The sequence below is a fragment of the Brienomyrus brachyistius genome, chromosome 10 (genome assembly GCF_023856365.1).
Source record: "Brienomyrus brachyistius isolate T26 chromosome 10, BBRACH_0.4, whole genome shotgun sequence".
NCBI classification, from domain to species: domain Eukaryota; kingdom Metazoa; phylum Chordata; class Actinopteri; order Osteoglossiformes; family Mormyridae; genus Brienomyrus; species Brienomyrus brachyistius.
In genome coordinates this window covers 23,611,187-23,636,314 of record NC_064542.1, presented here as the reverse complement: position 1 = coordinate 23,636,314, position 25,128 = coordinate 23,611,187, and the positions used below count along the sequence as shown (strand labels likewise).

Below are 25,128 nucleotides of genomic sequence, written 5' to 3'. Positions count from 1 at the left end.
TACACCATTAACTGTTTCAAGGGTGATGAGGGACATGTTTACTTTTTACTTAACTTATGAATTTTTAATAAAGTTCTCAATTCTGTATATAATGATACAGGAAACAGTATGTCAGGGTTTATTAAGACATAATAGAGAATACTGACAGAAAACAGCACTCATTTTTGTTGTATTTAATTAATTGTCCATTATGACGACACATTAATAAAAGGTAACGCTGCCCTCAATGCAATTTTTGATGTAAAAAAGAAAACGTGTGTCGGGTTTGCTTGCTGAGATGGGTTGTACTTGGTACTGGTGTGAAATTCTTTACAACAATCCTCATGTTTACGTCCCTCATTAAATACTCTGTCCACCTTTAAGTCCAGAACGGGGTTTCTGCTAAGCAAATGAATTACACAGTTGATATCAGCGGTGTCCTCTGAGCAGTACTTTGTTGCTGTAGGCTCCATTTGATAACGGGTGGCTAATCATAACCTCTTCATCACTCTGTTTAATGGGAAGAACAACACCTCCTGTTTCATTACTGGAAAAAACACGTGGGGGGCGGGGCGTTTTCACAGCGAAAGCCATTAGACTCACTGCTCCTATCGAGTGCGGCATGATTTCTCCCAGTGGGTGTATCCTCCCAGCATCCTCCCTCTTCAGACCCTAACCCGTCTCAGTTTGCTCATGGGCTAAACATTAGCTATCATTCTCACGCCAGTACATCTCTGCCCCATAACATCCACTTCCAGCATAAGCAGGAAGTTCGCAAACAGTAAAATCATTAAAAAATCTCCCAATCCGAAACAAACTGTACTAGGGTGACGGGTTATCCATCGTTATCTTTCTGCATCAGGAAACGTGATGGTGGTGAATGTCAGAAGCCGAGGTCATGTGTACACAAAACGGGTCAAGTTTGGAATAATGCAAGGATGCTACGTGTGCCTTCCCAGGAGTGCAGGAAGTGACCAATCAAACAGAGAATCTGAGGAATGTCCAGCTTGTTTCTTCCTTAGGGAACGGCCCTTTAGCAATGGCTAAGCTAAGCACAATCCAAAGTACTGATTTCTTATTCCAGGCTAATATGAGTGATTAACCTTGTGGTCAAGGTATTGACTGGTAAACCCAAGGTTCAAGTCCCAGGAGAAGGTCACACTGTGCACTAAACCTGTGTATGTCCAGTGAAATTATCGAGCTATTAAGTGGGCACTTTAGATGAAAGTGTTATGTAAGTAACTAAAATGTAACTTAACCTGTTTAATTTATTGGAGTGTTTATATGGAGTCTAAAAGAAGCAATTGTCCTACACATTATTATGAAAAGATTATCAATAAATGTCAAATGTATTTTAACAGGAAGTGTTTCCTCCTGATTACTCAAACACCTGGAATTTGTATGTATGTAAACAGCTGGATAATTTGTAGAGAAATGCGGGTTGGGTACACTCCAGACTACAGCCACAAAAGTGAGAGACCCTTCTGAGAACAAACAGCTTCGTCAGGCAGCTGACTGTAACAGATGTTTCAGATTAATGAACAATCTTACAAATGGATGAATTAGTGATGCACGAAGGTTGTACCATAGAGAATTTATGACAGAGTGAAAGAACTTATTAAGCGAAAATATTTATTACACACTAAATGTCGGCAGTGTGACTTAAAATGATGACTTGTTTATGAAGTCAGCTAACCGAAATCAGATGAAGACTCGCGATGAGGAAGTGGTGTGTTCAACTATGGGAGGAAGTCAGCAAAGGCAGCTGCATTGTGGCATTTCGGAAAAAAAACCATCGGAGGTGACGTATGCAGCGGGGCTTCGGGGCTGTGGAGTTACAAATGAGGTTAACACTTAAAGACCATGTTTTTAGTAAATTACAAAGACATTTATAGCAAATAATAAAGCACTCACAAAGCATTATAAACATGGCTATAAATATTTATCAAAAGGCATGATATATTATAGCCATGTGTTATGCATTGTGAATGTTCTATGAAGCTCTCCTTTATCTTTATAATGCATTATAATGGTCGTTATGAGCATTAAGGATGCTTTGTACTGCATTATGAAGGTATCATTAGTGCATTATAGATGAGAGCTTCATAGAGCATTCATAATGCATAATAAACATGCCTATAATGTGTTATGCCTTTTTATATTTACAGCCGTGTTTATAATGCTTTATGAATGCATTATAATGCGTTATGAATGTGATTATAAAATACTAAAAACATGGCCTTAAGTAAAGTGTTTTTCAGATAAGTCGGTCGAAACCGCTGTCAACTACAGACTTCCCTTTGAAGCACTGTTGCCTGAGTGACAGAACAACAAGCGACCGTCTTCCGCCACTGCATATTGCTCAAAGTGTGATGCAAGCTGCACTTAAACGTCTTGCACAGGGTGCACCTGTGAAAAGAACAACAGAGCGTTAGCAGGGACGGAGGGCCGTCTATAAGCCATGCGAATTCACCTTGGAAAACCAAGAAAGCGCACATACATCATCACCAATTAAGGTCATATCTACTGTAAGTGCTTACATACATACTCTTACACCCTCTTACTCTCAACATACATAAATTAGCTTTTGACATGTATTTATGCATTCACTATTCATTTAACAAAATGAAATCTATACAAAAAGTATTTTTAAAGACATCTGGGTTGGCAGGAAACTTAATGTAAAGCCATACAACACTATCTGGGAAAATGTAGTAGGTATGAGCAAGGCAGATTAGACAAATGCAGTAAAATGTCCATCTCTATAAATGGGCAAGAGTTTGTCATTTCGAATCGAAATGTCAGTTATGCAACTAATAACTAGCCATTTAACACAGTGATTTACTTTTGCCACCGGTGTCTCGTCTAGGCTGCCCCAGGTCTAATGCCCTGAGCTCCCAGGCTTCGGCACCTGGCACCTGCCGACCCTGAGCTGGATACATACTTGGGAGATGACTGGATGGATACTGCTTTGATAATTTAATCATCCTCCACAGATGTACCCAGTATTGCTCAGTATTCTTATTCAAATTTGCTGACCACCTTCCTTTATTTTCTCAGCAGTATAGATTTTTTTTTTTAAATTACAAATCACACAAATTTAACTTGTTACAAACTGCAGACAGATTCTTACAGCGAGTCTAAACAGAGATAAACATCACAATTGTGTTGCTGTGCAAATAACGCACATCCTGCCTGAGGAGTCAGCTCACGGCTGGAGGCCTGAATGCATGGATTTCCTTTTTTTCGACAGAAGCTGACGACAACCGAAACTGGGTTTTTGGAGAGGAAGTGAGGATAGATGTGGGCGAATGGGGATGTTTCAAGATGTTCCTTCTCCGAAGGAAGGGATCCCAGTGCCACAGCAGAAAACAAATGATCCCCCTGGACTTTGGTTGAATCCACCCTTGTTACTATTGTCTTGGACAGCTTGCTTGTCTCTTCCGAATTACTTGCTGAACAGGAACAGGGCCCTAAGAGCAAACAAATCAGCTGCTGCATTACTGAAATGGATGGTACTTATCCCATTACGAGCATAGAATAATAGCATTCCAGTCTACATTTGGCCTTAATTGCAGCTTCAGTGCATCACAGAGGTTTCTGGTACAAAACCAAAACCTTGTGTTATACAAGTAAGTTCTACTACCAAAGGGAGCTGTCTTGCTTTGCCCTAATTCTATGTCCCAGTTAATCCCAAAGACACTCCACAGGTTTTAAATCAGAGTGATTTGAAACTGCAAGATTACAGTGTTAATGTTTGCAGATCATTTATATCTACGTGTTTTGATCCATGATCACTTGCTTGCCTGTCAGCGACCAGAGAAGTCTGGTTTTATACCTAAGAAGTCCACCATCGACCGTATCCTTGCACTGCCGTGGTTCTCATCGAATGCAAGCGCAAATATCGGCAGAGGTTCTTTGCAGCTTTTGTCAATTTTCGTAAAGAGTTCGACTCAGTTGATGGAGTTGCCCTGTGGGACATTGTACTGCTTCGCTCGATCTCCCCAAAGTTACTGGGCATCATGGCCGGCCTGTACACTGCAGTGCTGTGCAGAGTGGAGGGAGAATCCCAATTGATTCTGGGATTCGTCGGGGGTGTGTTCTTGCTCCTACCCTGTTCAGTGCTTGTATGGATTGGGTGTTGGGTAGGGTCATGGGGTCCAGCAACTGTGGGGCGTCCGTTGGTGAATAAAGATTTACTAATCTTGACTTGACTGAGCTGAGATGAAGACTGGACTCCTTCGGTACTGTGTCTCTTCGGAGAATCCTTGGGTACCTCTGGTTCTCTTTGTGTCGAACGAGCAGTTGCTACAGGAGTCCTGAATGAGGCACATTACCTGCATTGTGAGGGAGCGTCAGTTACGGCACTACGGCCATGTGGCGTGTTTCCCTGAGGGTGATCCGGCTCACAGGATCCTCATTGCTGGAGTCCCGAATGAGGCACATTACCTGCATTGTGAGGGAGCGTCAGTTACGGCACTACGGCCATGTGGCGCGTTTCCCTGAGGGTGATCCGGCTCACAGGATCCTCATTGCTGGAGTCCTGAATGAGGCACATTACCTGCATTGTGAGGGAGCGTCAGTTACGGCACTACGGCCATGTGACGCGTTTCCCTGAGGGTGATCCAGCTCGCATCATCCTCATTGCTGAGGACCCAGGCGGCTGGACCAGGCCAAGGAGATGCCCATATAACACCTGGCTGCGGCAGATAGATGACCATTTCCGGAAGGTGGGACTGGACCGTGTATCTGCCTGGGGGGGTTTCGCTGTGTGGTGGGTGCAGCAACGCGCTGAATCAGCGTATGCTCCACATCCGAACTTGACCTGTTTTGCAGTCACTAATATTATAGCCATCAGAGGTGTGTACCTTAAGAAAATGGTGTACTGCAGCGTTTTTGTTATTACAATAAACAGTAAAAACATCCATCTAGTAAAACCACTAAATAATGAACTGTATATATCTGACTGGTATATATCTCACATGCTATATATCTCATATGGTGTTTAATCAGCCACCCCTAAGAAAATGCAGAAATAAAAGTAAGAAAATGAATTGGTTAGTTTATTAATATAGATGGATCTAAGTTTATACCATAGTATCATTCCAGAAACATGCAGGGATTCAAAAAATAGGCACATTTTAAACAATTTAATTGAAAAATAATAATGGTGTAAATATTTTATTTATGTAATTTAATTTAAAAAAAGACACCATATGGTATTCAGTGTCATTATAATACTACATATTTAAAATTCCCATAAAAATATATTGTGCATCAATCAGCTCAACATTGTCAGTCACTGTACATACTGATACAAAAAAAAATATTCTTTTTCAATATTTTACAACTTCTGTATAACGGAAAATTATACCATTTTTCACAAAGGGCCCCAATGATGTAATAAAACACACTAAAATACATTTACAGTCTTGATTTATCCGCAAAAGCAAATTCTGTAAAACTTGTATTTATTGTTTCGACCCACCTCTTTGACCCCAGATTTTTAAAATATAAAACCACTGCAACTCAGTTATTTATTAGACATCATAATTAAAAAGCCCTTCCATTTTCCGACAATCGGCAGGACGCCAGGTTTTTCGCACTAATTATGAGTCTGCTGATGGAGATGTGTGCTATGCAAACTCAGGGCCTCATCAGCTCAGACACACATTTTAATTAGAAGAGGATTTAGTCACTTCGCAGCTTCACTCACAGCCAAGTCCCCTTCTCAAGGACTCGGGGGAACTTGTCCGACTCTCCTTTCAGTCAGAGACCAAGAGATTGATTGTGTCATATTCTTTACTGGCTACTTTTGACCTTTCACCCAAAGCGGGGGAGGGATGGGACTGTTTTTAATGGGCGATGGGGATTTGCGGCCTCCTCTCTGCCGGTGGTGGACAGGCAGCGAGCAGCACGCTCTGGCCTGATTGGATTCCCTGGGCTTACATTTCTGTCAGGGAGATAAAGTAGGGACAGTTAGGAAAAGCAACAATGGCCTGATTTGTACGCACAAGCCCCTCGTTAGATCATGGGGGATGGGACATGATGTAGCAGAAGCTCATTAATACTGCCGACGTCTTCACTGAACATCATGTCAGACAGCTGCCCCTCCGCTGATATGGAGCGCGGGAAGGGTCAGCCAAAGTGATGCTTCTACATCCCCCTTGGGCTTTCAGATGTGCCACTTTCTTGTTAAAATAAGTCGCTGTTGATGGGCGACAGCCCTCGCTCACGGAAATCAAGGAGACGCTGCTGTGAACAGAACTTGATGTTTCACACTTTACTCAGAGCTGCTTTTGTTGTGCACCATGAAAGAGGGTGGAGAGCAGGCCAGTGTCATCAGGCTTCACTAAAACAGATCTCTTTGCGCTACGTGGGACATAATGGCGTAACGTATGGTCACACTCACGGGCAGCTACCAATGGTGCATGAACCGAATGGCCTGATAATCTTGGAGTAATTCTCCGGGTTCTGCCCCCAGTTCTAAATGTGGGTGCACTATGGCTTAAAAGCATTTAAGCGTTATCTCATCACGTGTAACGCTTTTGCACGTTCTTTGGATGATGTCACAAACTTTGGTGACAAAAGCAGATTTTTTTTATGAAGTTTGCTGTTCTTTCTCAACCACAAATAACCCACCCCTCAGTTGTTTAAATTCCCCCCTAATCGTCACAGATTTATCTTATTTTACCTGCAAGTTCCTTGTCCAGATTGTCAATAAAACTCTGAAGCTCACTGGTGTCCCCCAGTTTCGCTGGAAAAAAAAATAAAAAAGAAAATCAGCAGAAATAATGCAGTAGAGAAGGAAGAGTAAAGTATAGCCTGCAAAGAGGCTACAGCTGTAATCGCAATGGAATTTCCTCTGGAATACCCTGGATGTAGGAAACGTTACTGTACTGCCAGAATTACATAAGCGCAGGAATCCAAATCCCCCCTTTTTTTCCAACGCTGGGGAATTTTCATGGCTTCTTTCAAAGGCTAGCTTTGACAAATCACATCCTAAACATCCCATAATCCCATGAGCTAGTGTCACGCTGGCAGCACCCGCGGCCCGCCGTGGTGGCCAGACAGCTAAGCGGGAATCTCAAACCCCAAGGGGCTCAGGCAAGCCGCTGTCACACAGAGCAGCAGCACCGCGCTGCTGGCCAGTGTACGGCCTCCGTCTGGCTTTTAACAGGCATTTTAATTGTTCCGGTCCTGCCGTCCTTTACTTCCACAAGCCCATCCCCCTTAAACTGAACTTAAACTTCGTGCTAAAAAACCAGCTTCTGAACTTCTCAGCCCTGTCCAGTTATGGCCCAGTTTCCTGCAGTCGAAACTCCCCGTCTGTTAAGTACAGCATGTCTAGTGATGGTAAGGAGCACTGCGTCCAGCGACGTTACCTCTCTGAGTCACGTTCACGCCTGCAGTGCTCAGCTCCTCCTCACTGGTATTCAAGCTGCTTCCAGGTGACTGTTCCCTACCTACAACATTTCACACAAAGATAATATGCAGCACCTCCAATTTTGCCATGTACAATATAAATACTACCTACAGGTATAATATATGAAGTAAATGCTCATCGTGGTACACATCCCAGTTTTAACCATCGCAAACATCTTACAGGTAGTGATTTCTAGTAAGTATTATCCATGTAGTGATTGTACTTATACTATACTGCATTCACGGGGCTGTTGTTGTCCCTATAGATCTACATGTCCCTATAAATATCTCTGTAAACTCACTATAATCAGCCTCGTACCAGCTTTGTTAAAATGACAACGCTATTTATGATAAAGAAAGATGGAGAAAGATGGAGAAAGGTGGGGAAAGACGGAGAAAACTGGGGAAAGATGGAGAAAAGTGGGGAAACATGGAGAAAGATGGAGAAAGATGGAGAAAAGTGGGGAAAGATGGAGAAAGATGGAGAAAAGTGGGGAAAGATGGAGAAAGGTGGAATCTGTGTTTCATAAGCTGGTTATAAAGTGATGATGGTTCCAAGAATATTTTTCTGTTTTTTTTCCCTCAAGTTATTACATGGTTGGATCCAGCTTGTCACTCACCTTACTTGGTTACATAATGGTCAGATAAAAGAACAAGATGAACTATTTCCAGGGGGCATGCACTGAAATTAATGACTAGTCATGGTGTCTGATACTGTGTTTTGATCGTGATGCTACGTAACGTGGAAATGTTAGATTCGAACATAGGTGAATGACTAGCGAACAGTGGCTGAGGTTCACTCACTTTGGTCCGAGTCGATCCCGCTGTCGCTGACTGCGTCGTTCACGCCGGCGCGTCTCTTCGCTTGCACCAGATGCTGCAGGTACACGTTCGGCGCAGCCTGAGTAGACTCCCGCAGCTCCTCCACCACGTCTTGAAATTCTTGGAGCAATTCTCCAAGTTCTGCCTCCAGATCTAGAACGCAGACGCAAAATTATCCTTTGTTGTGCGAATAATAATAATAATAATAATAATAATAATAATAATAATAATAATAATAATAATAATAATAATAAAACAAATACATCTCGGTTTTTGAGGTTTGAAATATGGCGCAGTTACTTAAAAAACACGTGTAAGTTAAAATTTTGCCACTGGGCACATTGTTTTTTATACTATCGTAAAACGCGTAAACGTTTTGTTATTATTATTACCTTTGGGTGTTTGAAATAGTGTCTTTTAACTTCTTCGTATTTCTGCTTAATATTTCTAGTTTTAGTGTTTTAGCATTAGGCTAAGTGCCAAAAATATGTTAAATAAAAGTATGAATTTCTACTTACCTGCACCGATTTCGGAGGTCATTGTTTAACTCCTCGTTTTGATGCGTTTGGTGGGTCAGCAAAACCAAATATGAAAGTTGTGATGCGGGTGCTGTCTCGTGGCTGTTTTCTCATGCAGCCGGACCGCCCCGTGCAGTGGGTTCCGACCAGTAGGCGTCACGGGGAAAATGATTTAAGAGGAAATAACTTAAAATATTCCGAATATCAATTCCGCTAATCGTGGGAGAGTTTCGTTTTTTTCCAGACAAGTAACACGTTGCGTAGTCTACGTTCTTTGTCGTTTAAACTTTCACACCTTAAAAAGATAAAAGTTCATTAAATCAATATTGATTTACTGGTTATTCTCATTTGTGCTACGGCTACTTCCGTTTTTTGCGCATTATAATTTTCTGGCTTTAAACTCATCGCTTATAAATGCACAATATTTGATGTTCTATACCCGTTATTTAAAACTTTATATCACAGCTTTTCAATGGTCATACTATGTGTTTTTACGCCTAGGCAAATACGCCGTATTTAAGCTAAAGTTCAAAGTAGACTTTTTTATTATGTCTTGCTACTGAAAATTCAAAAATGTGATAAATATATACCTAATTGATATAACAATTTGTTCTGCTTTGATACACTTGTCTACTGAACTATGATATCCGTGGAGTAACACAAATTAATTGGGGATAGATAGAACGTATAACATAGTATGATAATAATATATAAATATATAAATAATAAATAAATAAATAAATAAAAAGACCAGAAAGCTCAGCAAATAAATACAGACACTTCCACGTACCCTCATAGTAGACTCACTCGATTAAGGTTGATTAACATGCAGAAAGGGGACGATGTACAAGATTTACGTCTTTTGCATTGGGAAGACTAAAGTTTGACCACACGATGGCAGCATTTTTATTGACAAGCAATAATAAGGTGCGGAATATGTGTTTCGGTGATCTGTAATGTTAGTAGAAAAATAATTGACACTTGGAAAGAAAATTTAACACTAATTTCAATAATGTGTGATAATACAAGGATATGGAGCATATAAAACTTATTCGTCAGATAATGGTAAATTTTGCTTATAAAGAGAACCGAAGAGTGAATGAGTCACTCGGGAAAAGTAGGGTTCGAGAACGGTCGGATATAAGGCATAGAACTTTAATTCCGCATAACGAAGGAACAGGTAGCACCGGTTATATCAGCCCGGAAATTAAGCAGCTGTAAATACCCGGTGGTTGCGGTGCGGCCCACAGTCAGGTCCTGCGTACAGTTACCTGAAACAAGCGAGAGGGAGCCCCTCCCCGAAAAGGTGGCCCGTCCTTTCTCCCACCAGGAGTGCCGTCTGCGACACATTCAGTGCTGTAGGCATGAGCCCAGCGATACATGTTAACATGAACAGGAAAAATCTGCTACAGGTCAGTCATTCCCGAAGAGCTAATTATAAATCCAGAAAATCGTATGACAATTTGCTGACTCACAGTGAATCTGGGGAGTGAAAAGAAACTTAAATCAATGTGACTAGAGATCATTAGTAAATATTTGTAAGAGCTGTTTAAGTTCAACTAACTGTACTTCAGGATACATGTATTCCGTTTGTCACAGATTTTGTATAATTAAATCGTGGACTTTGGCCACTGATTCCACCTGCAGCTTTCTGTGATTATAAGGTGATAAAAAGTAAATATCTGTGAATTTTGTTTAATCAATGATGCAGTGTATATCTTACCATGTTTTAGGTCAGAAGATCCTTCCATTACATTTATTACTAGATTTGTGTTATTGAGAAATTTTAGAAATGAATTTTCTGATATTAATGCTCTGACGAATCTCTTTGCCAAGGACTTGCTATCAAGAAACACAGTTATTACTGTATTTAAGATTTGTTAATTACCAGGTTGCTTATTTAGCTGAATAAAAGCTGAGGGTATCTTGAAAAGGCTGTATGTGAGTAAGAATGGTCATGGGAGGAGCAGATTCACACACGCTGATTCAGAGAAGCTGCATAGCATGTGGCACAGCATTTTAACCTTGTACACAATATGGAGGGTTTTACGGAATCCTCCTTAAATATGTGAACACATTCCGTGGCAGTTAAACATTTTACCTGCTGTATTCAAAGTAAGAAGTGACTGTTAATTTGTAGGTCGTGTCAATATCTTGCAGCTGAAATGAGTAAAAAAATGTTGAGGACCTTTTTTTGTTAAATCTTAGTCCTTGAATCACACAAAATACATAGATTTTTCATCCAGTATAAATCTTTATTAGGATAGACTGAGCTACGGACTGAATTACACAACTGAAATCACATTATGCTTAATGGTTTAACTGAACTCTTGCTTTATTAGTGTTAAAAATTATTGTGGTGATAAAAATGACTAATTACATCTAAATATTTTTGGATATTTTGCTCCTTAAAACAAATAAAACAATGATAATCATATAAATCAGTGACTATTAATATATGTCCTTTGAAACCACCAATTAACCTAAACACAATTTTTATAATTTACGCTGGTCTTTTCTTAGAATGGAATGAAAAATTTTATCCTAGTTTAACATATAACTAATTAAAATCAGGCAATGCATAATATTAATAATATTATACTCAGGGGGCGGCATGGTGGTGCAGTGGTTAGCACTGTTGCCTCACACCTCTGGGACCCGGGTTCGAGTCTCCGCCTGGGTCACATGTGTGTGGAGTTTGCATGTTCTCCCCATGTTGTCGTAAGGGGTTTCCTCCGGGTACTCCGGTTTCCCCCCACAGTCCAAAGACATGCTGAGGCTAATTGGAGTTGCTAAATTGCATGGTGTGCATGTATGCGTGAATGGTGTGTGAGTGTGCCCAGCGATGGGCTGGCCCCCCATCCTGGGTTGTTCCCTGCCTCGTGCCCATTGCTTCCGGGATAGGCTCCGGACCCCCCGCATCCCAGTAGGATAAGTGGTTTGGAAAATGGATGGATGGATGGATGGATATTATACTCACACTTTATTACTTGTTCATGTGAACCCAAAATCATCATACACAGTGAAACCAAGAATTCCTATAAATTCTCTAGGCCTGTTGACTACCCTGTGCTATCATAAGGCATAGCAATGATTTACTGACTGTTACGTAGACACTTATTTAATAGTTCCTGCTAACTAAATTTTAACCAGGCTGTAGCTCGCTACATGTAGCTATTTGAATATATATCTGGTTAATAAAAGCCAAAGCATGCAAAAGGTGTGCTTAGTGAGGGAGTCACACTGAAGCATGTCTATGGTTTCCTGAGTCAATTATTTAACTATCTGCAGTAATGCAGAAATACAGCTGCACAGACTCCTTCTGCTGCAACGACTCCTCCTGGCTCATAGACACTTCATGGAAACTTCATAGACACTTCATGGACACTTCATACACATTTCATACACACTTCATAGACACTTCATACACATTTCATACACACTTCATAGACACTTCATGGACACTTCATACACATTTCATACACACTTCATAGACACTTCATAGACACTTCATGGACACTTCATACACATTTCATACACACTTCATAGACACTTCATAGACACTTCATACACATTTCATACACACTTCATAGACACTTCATACACATTTCATACACACTTCATAGACACTTCATGGACACTTCATACACATTTCATACACACTTCATAGACACTTCATAGACACTTCATGGACACTTCATACACATTTCATACACACTTCATAGACACTTCATAGACACTTCATACACATTTCATACACACTTCATAGACACTTCATGGACACTTCATACACATTTCATACACACTTCATAGACACTTCATAGACACTTCATGGACACTTCATACACATTTCATACACACTTCATAGACACTTCATAGACACTTCATACACATTTCATACACACTTCATAGACACTTCATGGACACTTCATACACATTTCATACACACTTCATAGACACTTCATAGACACTTCATGGACACTTCATACACATTTCATACACACTTCATAGACACTTCATAGACACTTCATACACATTTCATACACACTTCATAGACACTTTCATACTGATCTTACATTTGAGATGCATTGACTGCTGTGCTGATTAGCACCCACAGCAAAATGCAGCACCTGGCTTCCTTCTTACCTCGGATTGCCTATGTTCACTGTGCATGTAAGAAATCAATGTGTGTATTCTGTGGGGGACAGCCAGCAATGAGACTGACACTCAGGCCTCCCATCTGGAAGGAAGGCACTTTAGTCCTAATAACAGTTTCCCTGTAAGAAAGGTTTCTAGGGTTGCTACAGTATGAAGTACAAAGGGACGTTTTACATAAATGGGCTTAATATGAACTATAAACTTTGAACGACATCGGGACAAAACGAAACTGAACACATCAGAACAATCTGTCATATACTAAAATGATACTGCCACTGCCCTAGAGAACGCAGAATGTTTTCAGTACAGTAGACCGGCGCAGAGCGTGCAAATAAACATATTGGGGAGTGCATGAGTCATTCTAATATAGGAGATGACAACTTTTAAAATGGAATTTGATCTCTTTATTAACAGCCACTAATGGGTAATAATAGCAGTGGCACAGACAAGGAAGCAACAACTTACATCTCATGCTCAAAAGAACACAGGCATTTCATGGCGAATATTACACAATTATGACTATTCATTAATTCTTGAGATCTGGGACAAAACATATTATTCATACAAATAACCAAAAGACCAAACAGGACATAATATGTGACCAGTGCCTGAAAAAACCCTTGTCCTGAAGCATTACATTACAACAGCTTAAAAGGAATTAAAAGTAATGTAAAATTAAACATCATAATTACTATGTGTAAGTAGCTTAGTAAATAATTTCATGAGTATCTAAAGTTACAATTAAAGAATTTTAAACTGGATTTGAGAAAGCACTTCTATAGTCTTCCTGTTAGTGTATTGCAAGCTAAATGAATGACCTCGTCTCCTGTGTGAATTTCATATGTTCTTATTTCGGTGTGCATAATTAAGAGAACCAAGAAACTGCTAAAAGTTAAAATATCTGTGATAAGTTCATTCATAATAATATTACATACATTTCTATGTCTGGTGGTGTTGACAAAAATCTAGTACTGATCCAGCAAACACGTATTTTATAAAAAAATATGTTACAATGCAGAGTTTTTTTTCCAAAATATGTTAGGATAGCCAAATTCTTATTTAACAAAGATTGATTATTAAACAAATAATCAAGATTTCTTTTAGGTAATAAAAACCACTTTCTTTCCTAATCTCAAGAATCACTATATTACTATTAAGAGAAATGCACTAATACACATATTAATTTACACCAGGGGTCCCCTACACTGGTCGTGCAGTGCTACTGTCATGTACATTTTCTATTTTACCTGGCTTCTGATGAGTCACAGCTGTTCCTGGTGTTTACCTAAAGAACAGTGTGGTGTAAAGCATGATGGTAACAAAATAATCTGTCTTGCTGATCAACCTGGAGGCATCACATTTATGTCAGCCAATCACGGAGCGTGGGTGTTATTATAACAAATGAAAACGTTCACCTGAGAGACCCTGCACAGGCAGTATGCCGAAACAGTGATCACCGCGGTCATTATGCATCATACAACGTCATACTGCCAAATCAGCAGTGCATTGCTGATTCTATCAGTTTCATCTGAAGTATATGGCCAGCTTTAGGAACAACACACCATGATAATGACAGTATTAATGCTGTTCCTCAAACATGGTAGTATTCTACTATAATGCAGAATTCATAAAATTTTTATTTTCCAATGAGTGGACCACTGTCTCATATAATTCCCAGTAAACACTCCATCAACATTTATGTTTTTTCTTTTTCCAAAGTATAGAGTATTTATGGGGAAATTAAGGATTAGTGATCAGACTAGGGTTTATAGTTCTGTTTTGTTAAATTGAACTGATTGAGTGTATGCTACTGAGATCATATTAATACTACAGATTACAGAGCACATAACGTTTACTTTGTGCACATTTAAACGGTCAATGCTTGCATCCCTAACATTTTTGTTTCTGTTTAGAATTTGTTCAGCATGGTCCTCATCCAGCAGATAACGTGTAAACCCTCTGAGATGAACATCAGCATTAAAGAGGAGTGTGAAGAGGGCATCAAGGTGGCCACAATTGCCCACAACTTCACACCTCCATACGAGGTCCTCAGACTGGAAAAGTATCTGAGACTGGACAGTGATACAGGTGATTTGTACACGACCATGCACAGGATGGACCGGGAGTCCCTGTGCGCTGAGCAGTTTGGAGACTGCCTGATTGAGCATTTCATCATCATGCACCCTGAGCATGATGCTATCAAGGTTAATGTGGTGTTGGAGGACATCAATGACAATGCACCCTGCTTCCACAAAAGTGAGATTCACCTTAGCATTTCAGAAGATGTTAATGTGGGAACCAGTTTCCCCTTGGATGACCAGGCTTGGGATAAGGACGTGGGCATCAATGGAAAAGTCCAATATTCTTTGGATACTTTCAGCAGCTTCTTCAGAGTTGAAGAGGAGGGCCCATCACCAGTTGTGGTTGTGCAAGGCCAGTTAGACCGAGAAACCCAGAGCATCCATCGTATGATCCTTGTTGCCACTGACTATGGATTCCCACCACAGACTGGAACCACCACTTTAGTTGTGGAAGTGATGGACATCAATGACAATTGCCCAACGTTTCCCCCTCACACCCCTCAGACTGCTACCATTCAGGAAAACTCACCCAGGGGCACAGTGGTCACGCAAGTCAAAGCAATCGATCCCGATCTCGGCCTCAGTGCTGTAATCAGGTATTCCTACGGCCCAAAGACTTCCAGAAGGTCGCAGGTACTGTTTGACCTTGACCAGGACACTGGCCAGATCACTTTGTCCAGCAGCATTAAGAGTGATGATTCCTCTGAGCATTTGCTGAAAGTCCTGGCATCAGGTCCACTCTGCACCCCTGCAGCTACTGAAGTAACTGTATCAATTCTGAGAGTGGTTAGCCAGCAGCCAGTAATCAATATCAAGTTAATAGCAGAGCACTCAAACCACACTATCTTGTTAAAGGAGAACAAGCCCTCCACAATTCTGGCCGTTTTAGAACTGAGTGAATCGTTTACAGGCACCCTATGTATTGATGGTGAAGTGCCGTTTTTATTAAAACCACAAGATGGAAGATACCATTTGTTTTCATCAAAGCCACTTGACTTTGAGCAGAAAAGTATATATTATGTCTCCATATCTGTGAACAGTACTCCCATCACTAATCACAAAATAATTATTCCAGTCCAGGTTGAAGATGTTAATGATAATGTCCCTCAGTTCCACCAAGTCGTGTATGAAGTGGATGTTTCTGAGAATAATGTGCCTGAAGTTTTTCTCGTGCAGGTGGCAGCAACTGATGCAGACAGTCTACAGAATGGCAAAGTGGTTTACAGCCTAAGGCCTGATGTCAATGCCCTCTTCAGAATCATCAACACAACAGGGCAGTTATTTTTGAAGGCTTCCTTGGATAGAGAACAACAGGATTTTCATAGAATCACTGTGGTGGCCGGGGACAGTGGCTCTCCAGCATTAGAAGCCACTGCCACAGTGATTGTCCATGTCCTGGACCAGAATGACAACAAGCCCATTTTCCTCAACCCCAGCTTCACCTTTTTTATCCCAGAGAACTTCCCCCTTCAGGGCCGTGTGGGTTTGCTGGGGGTCAAGGATGCAGACAAAGCAGAAAACGGGCAGGTGGAGATGCAGATGCTGAATGGCAGCAGCCCATTCGTGGTGGACAGCAGCCAGAGTATAATGCGTTGTGCAGCTGAGCTAGACCGTGAGAAACAAGACCGTTATGAGCTATGGGTTCTAGCCAGGGATCGAGGCCAGCCCTCCTTATCCTCCACTGCCAAGGTCACTGTCTTCATTGAGGACGTCAATGACAATCAGCCCCACATAATCCTTCCCAGCAGCAATTTTTCTTGTCTGACAGTGTTGCCAGATGCAGCTTTGGGCTCCACCGTTACCAGAATATTCGCTATTGACAAGGACTCTGGGATAAACTCAGATATCAGCTATCACATTGGAGCCTGCGAACCACCAGGCTGCAGCCCATTCCAGATAGACGCCTACTCAGGGAACATCACTCTGGCTCAGCAACTGCTGCTGAAGGATTATGGGATACACCGCCTCCTCATAGTAGTCAGGGATAGTGGCAGGCCTGTTCCACTGCAGTCCGCCGTATGGGTCAACCTACTTGTTAACACGTCACTGGAGCCCTGTCATGTTAACGACATCCCCAAATCTATCCCACGAATCGCCATAACAGCAAACTCCTGTAAGACTGATGAAGCCAGTGCCAACCAGTCACGGCTGGTTTTTATGGTAGGTCTGTGTATGATGGCATGTTCTTTCTTTATGTTTTTGGGAACGGGGATAGCATGCATAAAACAGAGGAGCGAAAGAGAAAAACGAAAACAATATGACAAAGAAATTCCATTGAAATTAATGGAGGACTGTCACAATGATAACTGGATTCATTAACAGTGAAGGGGGGGTGAGATTATATACATATTGCTCGTATTTAAAGCTGTATTTTATACATTTTAATCTGTGTCTACTCAGGCTTTGCCCTAATGCAAGCTGCTCAACCAATGCATCATTTGTAACACAAAAATGTACATTATGACATTGTCATTAAAACAGTCAATGTTTCTGTAAAAGAGTGTCATACTTGGAGTGTTTTAACTTCTTCCTAAAGGATTCCAGATATTGACATTAAAATGCAAATTTTTAACATAAGAACATATACCAATCAGCCATAACATTAAAACCACTGACAGGTGCAGTGAATAATATTGATTATCTTGTTACTATGGCACCTGTCAAGGGTGCCCTTATATACTGGGCAAGTGAACAGTCAGTTTATGAAGCTGATGTGTTGGAAGCAAGAAAAATGGACAAGCGTGTGGATCTGAGTGACTTTATCCAGGGCCAAATTGTGATGGCTGGGCGACTGGGACAGAACACCTCCGAAACGACAGGCCTTCAGAGGTTTTTCCAGTATGCAGTGGTCAACACCTACCAAAAGTGGTCCTAGGAAGACCAACCGGTGACCTGGCAATGGGGTCATGGGCGCCTAAAGATCATTGATGCATGTGAGGAATGAAGGTTAGTCTATCTGGTCTGATCCAACAGAACAGCTACTGTAGCAAAGCACGCATAGTGCATCGCAGCTTGCTGTATACGGGGCTGTGGAGCTGCAGACCGGTCAGAGTGGCCAGGCTGACCCCTACTCACCACCGAAAGCACCTACAATGGGCATGTGAGGGTCAGAACTGGACCAGTGAGCAATGGAAGAAGGAGACCTGGTCTGGTTCTGTCACATCATGTGGACAGACGGGTGTGTGTGCACCATTTACTTGGGGAAGACATGGTGCAGGATGCACTATGAAAAGTTAAGCCGACGGAGGCAGTGTGATGTGCTGGGTCATGTTCTCTTGGGAAAATTTGGGTCCTGACTCCTAGTATTTGTGTGGATGTTATTTTGACTCGTACCACCTACCGAAATATTGTTGCAAAATAAGTACATCCCTTCATGCCAATGGACGTTGTGGACTCCATACCCTGTTTTAGAGGCACAAGGAGGACAATATTTTAGACACAATATTGTGCACAATATTAGGCAGGTGGGTTTAGTGTTATCGCTGATCGGTGTATCTGTTAGGTTAGTTGTATTCTTGAATTTACATATCAGTGTGAGAGATTTTATATTGAAAAGTACAGCATTTATTCTTTGACTTTTGCAGTTTATATAGGTTGGTGAGGATATTGCAAGGACTTAGACATGTGTATCCTACACACTAATTAATTATGAATTATAAGATAATTATGAACACCACACCCCATACAATTAATTAGAGGTTAGTCAGATTACTCTTCTGGGTTTGCAGATATTCAGAGGATTTGGATGTGTAATAAGGATTATGTTTCCTTTGAGGGGTCATAACGCAAGGATAAAAAAGGATAAGATAGGATTTGTTTACATAGAGAATGTACAGTCAGTGTCACCGGATATTTGTCATTGTCAGCACTCTGTGTATGACACAGAGTCTGTGCAGGAGATAAAACCCTCAGAGTGCATTTGTTTCTGAATAATTAAACTAAATTAAGAATACCTGCTTGTGTGACGTCCGCTCCTCGTGTGTGCCACGCCCCCTAATTACCCACGTGTGATTTCCTGATCGTGCCCAGTCGTGTCTTGTTTCCTGCTGCCTTGTTTCATGTATTTAAGTTCCTGATTTGTACTAACCGGTGTCTGTCATTGATGTTAGTTGGCGTCTTCTGTTCCCTGCCCCGTCTTTCGGAATAAACCCCTTGTTTGCCCTGATTACGGCGTGTTTGCCCGTTTCTGCCTGCTCGCCCGCACGATCGCCGCTCTGCCCGCGATCCAGTGTGACAGAATGACAGACCACAACAAGGCTGCTTACATCTCCGAGGAGGAGTACTTCCGCCTCGGAGAACAGGTAGCGTACTGGAGATCCCAACCCGGTATCACTGAGGATCGTCCAGCGTGGAGCCTTGTCCGCTGGTGTGAGAGGACCCTCGGGGAGCTAGCCCTCGACCTGGAAGCCCGCTTGGCCGAGGGACTGCGCAAGGGTCTCCAGCGGATAGCTCAGCTCCGGACCCAGCGCTCAGTCGCTCCCTGCGAGCGGGGACCCGTCCTTCCGCCGTCCGCATTGGCGGACGTAGCTCCACCTCCCGCCGCTACCAAAAGCCGGAGGAGGAGACGGAAGGAACCGGCGATCGCCCCGACGATCGCCTTGAGGGCATGTGCCCTCATCCCGGCAGCCCTCCCGGAGGAGGATCGGGAGGTCTCCCCAATCGCCCGGAAGGTCCCTAGCTCTGCTAAGCTGTCTCCCCAGGCAGCTTTTCCTGTCCGGAGAGCACCGGTCCCGGCTACGCCGTCTGAACGGCCACCGTTGCCGGCGGACCCCGCTCCCGTGCAGCCGCCATTGCCGGCGGACCCCGCTCCCGTGCAGCCGCCATTGCCGGCGGACCCCGCTCCCGTGCAGCCGCCTGCGCAGCCGCCTTCGCTGCCTGCACAGCCCCCTCTGCAGCCGCCTGCTGCAGCTCCCGGGCAGGCGCCCCCTCTGCAGCCGCCTGCTGCAGCTCCCGGGCAGGCGCCCCCTCTGCAGCCGCCTGCTGCAGCTCCAGTTCCTGACCGCGCTCCTGTTCCTGACCGCGCTCCTGTTCCTGACCGCGCTCCTGTTCCTGTCCCGGCGCCCCCACTGCAGCAACCTGCAGCTCCCGGGCAGGCGCCCCCACTGCAGCAACCTGCAGCTCCCGGGCAGGCGCCCCCACTGCAGCAACCTGCAGCTCCCGGGCAGGCGCCCCCACTGCAGCAAGCTCCTGTTCCTGACCGCGCTCCTGTTCCTGACCGCGCTCCTGTTCCTGACCGCGCTCCTGTTCCTGCAGAGGCGCCCCCTCTGCAGCCGCCTGCTGCAGCTCCCGGGCAGGCGCCCCCTCTGCAGCCGCCTGCTGCAGCTCCCGGGCAGGCGCCCCCACTGCAGCCGCCTGCTGCAGCTCCCGGGCAGGTGCCCCCTCTGCAGCCGCCTGCTGCAGCTCCAGTTCCTGACCGCGCTCCTGTTCCTGACCGCGCTCCTGTTCCTGACCGCGCTCCTGTTCCTGTCCCGGCGCCCCCACTGCAGCAACCTGCAGCTCCCGGGCAGGCGCCCCCACTGCAGCAACCTGCAGCTCCCGGGCAGGCGCCCCCACTGCAGCAACCTGCAGCTCCCGGGCAGGCGCCCCCACTGCAGCAAGCTCCTGTTCCTGACCGCGCTCCTGTTCCTGACCGCGCTCCTGTTCCTGCAGAGGCGCCCCCTCTGCAGCCGCCTGCTGCAGCTCCCGGGCAGGCGCCCCCTCTGCAGCCGCCTGCTGCAGCTCCCGGGCAGGCGCCCCCTCTGCAGCCGCCTGCTGCAGCTCCCGGGCAGGCGCCCCCACTGCAGCCGCCTGCTGCAGCTCCCGGGCAGGCGCCCCCACTGCAGCCGCCTGCTGCAGCTCCCGGGCAGGCGCCCCCACTGCAGCCAGCTCCTGTCCCTGGCCCCGCTCCTGTCCCTGGCCCCGCTCCTGTCCCTGGCCCCGCTCCTGTCCCTGGCCCCGCTCCTGTCCCTGGCCCCGCTCCTGTCCCTGGCCCCGCTCCTGTGACCCCTGGTCCCTCGCCCCGGCAGCGTCGACCCCGACCTAGGGTCGGCCTGTCTGTGTCCCGCAGGGGAAGGGGACACAGACGTAGGGCTGGGGTCCCGCCCGCCCTACCCCCTGGCTCGCCCTGCCTCGCCTGCGCTGGGGCTCGGTTGGCGCCTGCGGGTCCTGGCCCTCCGGGTCGGCTGTCGCCTGCGGGTCCCTCTCCGATGCCTCGTCGCCCCGCCTCGCTCCCCCCTCCGGTGCCTGGTCGGTCGCCTGGGGGTTCCCCGACGGCGGCTCCTCGGTTGCCTGCGGGGCCCCTACCTCCGGCCCTCCACCGGACGTCGCCGCCTGCTGCGGCTCCCCCCTCCTCTGGGCCTTCGCCGTGGGCCCCTCCTGCTCCCTCGTCCCCTTCCCCGGTGCTCCCTCCTGCTTCCTCCCTGGCCCCTCCGCGGGTCCCTCGCCCTGCCTCCTCGGCCCCTCCGAGGTCCCCTCCGGCTCCGGCCTCCCGGCCGCCTGCGGCCCCTCCGGCTGCCTCCCGTCGCCCGCTGGGGCTCCCTCGGGCTCCCCTTCCTTCCTCCTCCTTCTCTCCCTTCTTTCCTGTCTCTGTCCCGCCTGTCTGTGTTCCTCCTCCTGCCTTTGTTCTGCCCCGCTCTGTTCCTGGTTTCCCGTCGTTCACTCCCGCTCCTTTTGTTCCGCCTGTTCCCTCTGTTTCTCCCTTCCTGGTCTGTCTGTCCGCTTTTCCTGTCCTGTGTAGTGTCCTGTCTTGGCTCCTGCCTCTTTGTCAGTTTTGCCTGTCTGTCTTGTTCCCTGTTCCCCGTTGATTTTTTTTTTTTGCCCTTGTCTTTCAGGTTCTGGTTTCCCGGTCTCGTCCCGTCCGTCGCCCCCTTCCTTGGCGCGCCCGGTGTAGCGCGCCTTTGGGGGGGGGTTCTGTGACGTCCGCTCCTCGTGTGTGCCACGCCCCCTAATTACCCACGTGTGATTTCCTGATCGTGCCCAGTCGTGTCTTGTTTCCTGCTGCCTTGTTTCATGTATTTAAGTTCCTGATTTGTACTAACCGGTGTCTGTCATTGATGTTAGTTGGCGTCTTCTGTTCCCTGCCCCGTCTTTCGGAATAAACCCCTTGTTTGCCCTGATTACGGCGTGTTTGCCCGTTTCTGCCTGCTCGCCCGCACGATCGCCGCTCTGCCCGCGATCCAGTGTGACAGCTTGAATGTGTGGAATCAATGCTATTAAAGCCACATCATTCTGAAGAGGATCAGTTGGAAGACACATAATCACATGTAACAATTCTGTTTCCCTATTCTTTACAAATCCATCGTAACACACGCCCCTCTCACATTTACTGAAGACCAGAAGTCTTAAGCTTCTTTTACACTTGGCTCAAAAAAAATGCTGCTGCTCAATCTGGGGGGCTACAGTCATGAGAAAAATGAGAGCATGTACACACATAGTGCCGTCCCTGAGATTTTAAAGCAAAGTCCCGATTAAGCCTGCAGCGCTTAATGAGAGTGGCTGCTTTTGGGAATCTCTTTTATCAAAGCAATCACAACTGGTTGGTATGTAGTTTCTCCTTTGCAAGAATTATAACATTATAACCATGACAGATTGTGCCAAAGGCGAGACGGGCAAACGCCCAGCACACCCACGCAGATATCTGAGATTCTATCTGAACCACTCTTCTTTCTTCTGACAAAATACTATAGGTGAAGAAGAACAGCAACACTTCAAAATGAGCAATGATTTTTAATAAGGCTATGAAACAATATTTGTTAATCACGATTAATTGCATACACAAGTATGTTAAAAAAGATTTAATAGTCTGTACTGTATATTCAGTATAAAATTTACATACTACTTTCCCAAATGGGTTTTCAGAATTAATGTAGTTAAGGTTAAAGTAATCAAAGAAATTAAAACACATTCCCAGTCAGAAAATGATATATATTAGATACCACCACGATAAATATTTAACATATATGAGATCAAATCTGGGCGGCATGGTGGTGCAGTGGTTAGCACTGCTGCCTCAGACCTCTGGGACCCGGGTTCGAGTCTCCGCCTGGGTCACATGTGTGTGGAGTTTGCATGTTCTCCCCATGTTGTCGTGGGGTTTCCTCCGGGTACTCCGGTTTCCCCCCACAGTCCAAAAACATGCTGAGGCTAATTGGCGTCGCTGAATTGCCCATAGGTGTGCATGTGTGAGTGACTGGTGTGTGAGTGTGCCTTGCGATGGGCTGGCCCCCCATCCTGGGTTGTTCCCTGCCTCGTGCCCATTGCTTCCGGGATAGGCTCCGGACCCCCCGCGACCCAATAGGATAAGCGGTTTGGAAAATGGATGGATGGATGGAGATCAAATCTTAATCTCATAATGATCTCACAGTGACATCACACCATGATATCACCTGTCTGATATCTCTGTGCCATACGTATGACATCATACTGTATCCAGAGGTGGATTTAGTGATTTGGGGATCCAATAGGCAAAGATAGGTATGGACCCCCCCTTACTCCATATCCTTCAGTATTTTAACGCATAATAATCATAAAAAAGAGGTTCCCCCACAGGAACAAACAAAAAAGTTAAGTTTGCATATTGTACTCATGCAGATACGGATGGGACCTTGCCTTTACTATTAAGGTCGTGGAATAAATGCAGTTTAAGATTATGTAGATCATATGTCTGTGGATAATTATCTGTTTTAACTTGTATTTGCATGGTTAATATGCTTAGGTGGTGAGTGGCTCAGCAGGTTAACTCTGTGATTGAAAGATTACATTCTTGGTGATCAAAGGATCACCAGTTTGAGCCCTAAATAACTACAGTAATTGTAGTTTCCACTGCGTCATGGGAGTTCTGGCTGACTTCTACCACTGTGTTCAGAGATTTATTGTATTTTTTTAATTATGTTAATTACTGTATTTACTTTTGTCATCAACTGTTTGACTGGGTCAAATGTAACAATATTCATGTTAAAACTGGCATTTTAAACTATTAAACTATTGTTGGGTGATCAACAAACAAATGCACGGGGGCACAGGGCTGGGAAGCAGGAGAGGGACAAGCTAGATGGGGTAACAGAGGGTTTAATGGGGAACTGAAGCAGCGACATGGACACAAGCCGAAAACAGGCGACTCCTCACCAGACTAAGCAATCAGACTTCAATAGACTTCAATGACAGACCTCGGGAAATGTACTCAAACGTGGACTGAAATACACAGGACTAATCAGAAATAACAGTAAACAGCTGGTGAACACGGGATTCCACACAAGGTTAACGAGGGGGCGTGGCACACAGGAGGATGGGGCGTGGCACACAGGAGGATGGGGCGTGGCACACAGGAGGATGGGGCGTGGCACACAGGAGGATCAGACGAGCCGGGCATGACAAATACTTTGTTGAAACACCTTTTGATTTAATGACGGCGTTCAGTCTTTTTGGCTTCACACCTGACATCAATTAATGTGACTCTGATTAACTCAGTTGCTGCCTACAGCAAAAGCCATGATTTGCAGAGAGCTTACAAAGTCTCAGTGTCTACAGGTATCTATCAGGAGGGTACAAAAATTTCCATGACATTAGATATTCCATGGAATACAGTAAAGACAGTCATCAAGAACTGGAAAAAAATAGTCACGTTACCGAGAACTGGATGTCCCTCCAAAATCGATTGGCTGTTTTTCTTAAGATAGAACTGGGGCTTTAGTGACGGTGGAAGAAATTATGAACAGTTCCAAGTATCAGTCACTTTTGACCCTACACCTGAAGGTGTCTGCTGGAAAGCTGAATATGAAGAGGAATTTAACCTTTCAGCATGACAATGACCCCATGCATACATCCAAAACAACAAAATAATGGCTTCAGCAGAAGAAAATTAAAGTTTTGGAAAGGCCCAGCCCTAAATTGAATTGAAAATCTGTGTGGTGACCTGAAGAGGGCTGTGCACAAGAGGTTCCATCACAATTTGATTTGGAGAACTTTTACGAGGAAGAGTGGGCAAAAACAGCCAAGTCAAGATGTGGCAGGCTGATCGACTTCTATCTAAAAAGACTGAATGCTGTCATTAAAACAAAAAGTGCTTCAACAAAGTACAGTCATGTGAAAAAAATAGGACATATTTAGTACTTTATTAAGAAATCACATATCAATATTAAATCTTGTTTCAAATTATATTTGTAGATAAA

General features: G+C 44.6%; 2 protein-coding genes and 1 long non-coding RNA gene across 3 annotated transcripts; 1 reads left to right on the top strand and 2 right to left on the bottom strand.

Annotated features, from left to right (window-relative positions):
• Nucleotides 1-1,594: 1,594 nt before the first annotated feature.
• On the bottom strand, nt 1,595-4,933 carry LOC125750708 (uncharacterized). Its single transcript, XR_007400405.1, has 2 exons — nt 4,429-4,933; nt 1,595-4,316 (listed from the first exon to the last, which is right to left on the bottom strand). It is a non-coding gene; the product is annotated as an uncharacterized LOC125750708 (long non-coding RNA).
• A 32-nt stretch (nt 4,934-4,965) lies between these two features.
• Nucleotides 4,966-8,904, bottom strand: si:dkey-27i16.2 (regulator of cell cycle RGCC-like). The gene is made up of 5 exons (XM_049028911.1): nt 8,745-8,904; nt 8,209-8,379; nt 7,365-7,445; nt 6,674-6,736; nt 4,966-5,932 (listed from the first exon to the last, which is right to left on the bottom strand). The coding sequence occupies exons 1-5, from the start codon at nt 8,764-8,766 to the stop codon at nt 5,925-5,927; spliced, it is 345 nt and encodes a 114-aa protein (XP_048884868.1). The 5' UTR covers nt 8,767-8,904; the 3' UTR covers nt 4,966-5,924.
• A 1,007-nt stretch (nt 8,905-9,911) lies between these two features.
• pcdh20 (protocadherin 20) lies at nt 9,912-17,481 on the top strand. Its single transcript, XM_049028910.1, has 2 exons — nt 9,912-10,156; nt 14,816-17,481. The coding sequence occupies exons 1-2, from the start codon at nt 10,109-10,111 to the stop codon at nt 17,300-17,302; spliced, it is 2,535 nt and encodes an 844-aa protein (XP_048884867.1). The 5' UTR covers nt 9,912-10,108; the 3' UTR covers nt 17,303-17,481.
• The last annotated feature ends 7,647 nt before the right edge of the window (nt 17,482-25,128 follow it).

Bases quoted from the DNA above. Each gene is read 5' to 3' on its own strand.
- pcdh20 (XM_049028910.1), top strand. From the start codon at position 10,109: ATGAGCCCAGCGATACATGTTAACATGAACAGGAAAAATCTGCTACAG. The intron at 10,157-14,815 runs GTCAGTCATTCC...GTTTCTGTTTAG, and splicing joins ACAGGAAAAATCTGCTACAG to AATTTGTTCAGCATGGTCCT.
- si:dkey-27i16.2 (XM_049028911.1), bottom strand. From the start codon at position 8,766: ATGACCTCCGAAATCGGTGCAG. The intron at 7,446-8,208 runs GTGAGTGAACCT...GAAATGTTGTAG, and splicing joins CGGGATCGACTCGGACCAAA to GTAGGGAACAGTCACCTGGA. The intron at 6,737-7,364 runs GTAACGTCGCTG...TTTTTTTTCCAG, and splicing joins CGTGAACGTGACTCAGAGAG to CGAAACTGGGGGACACCAGT.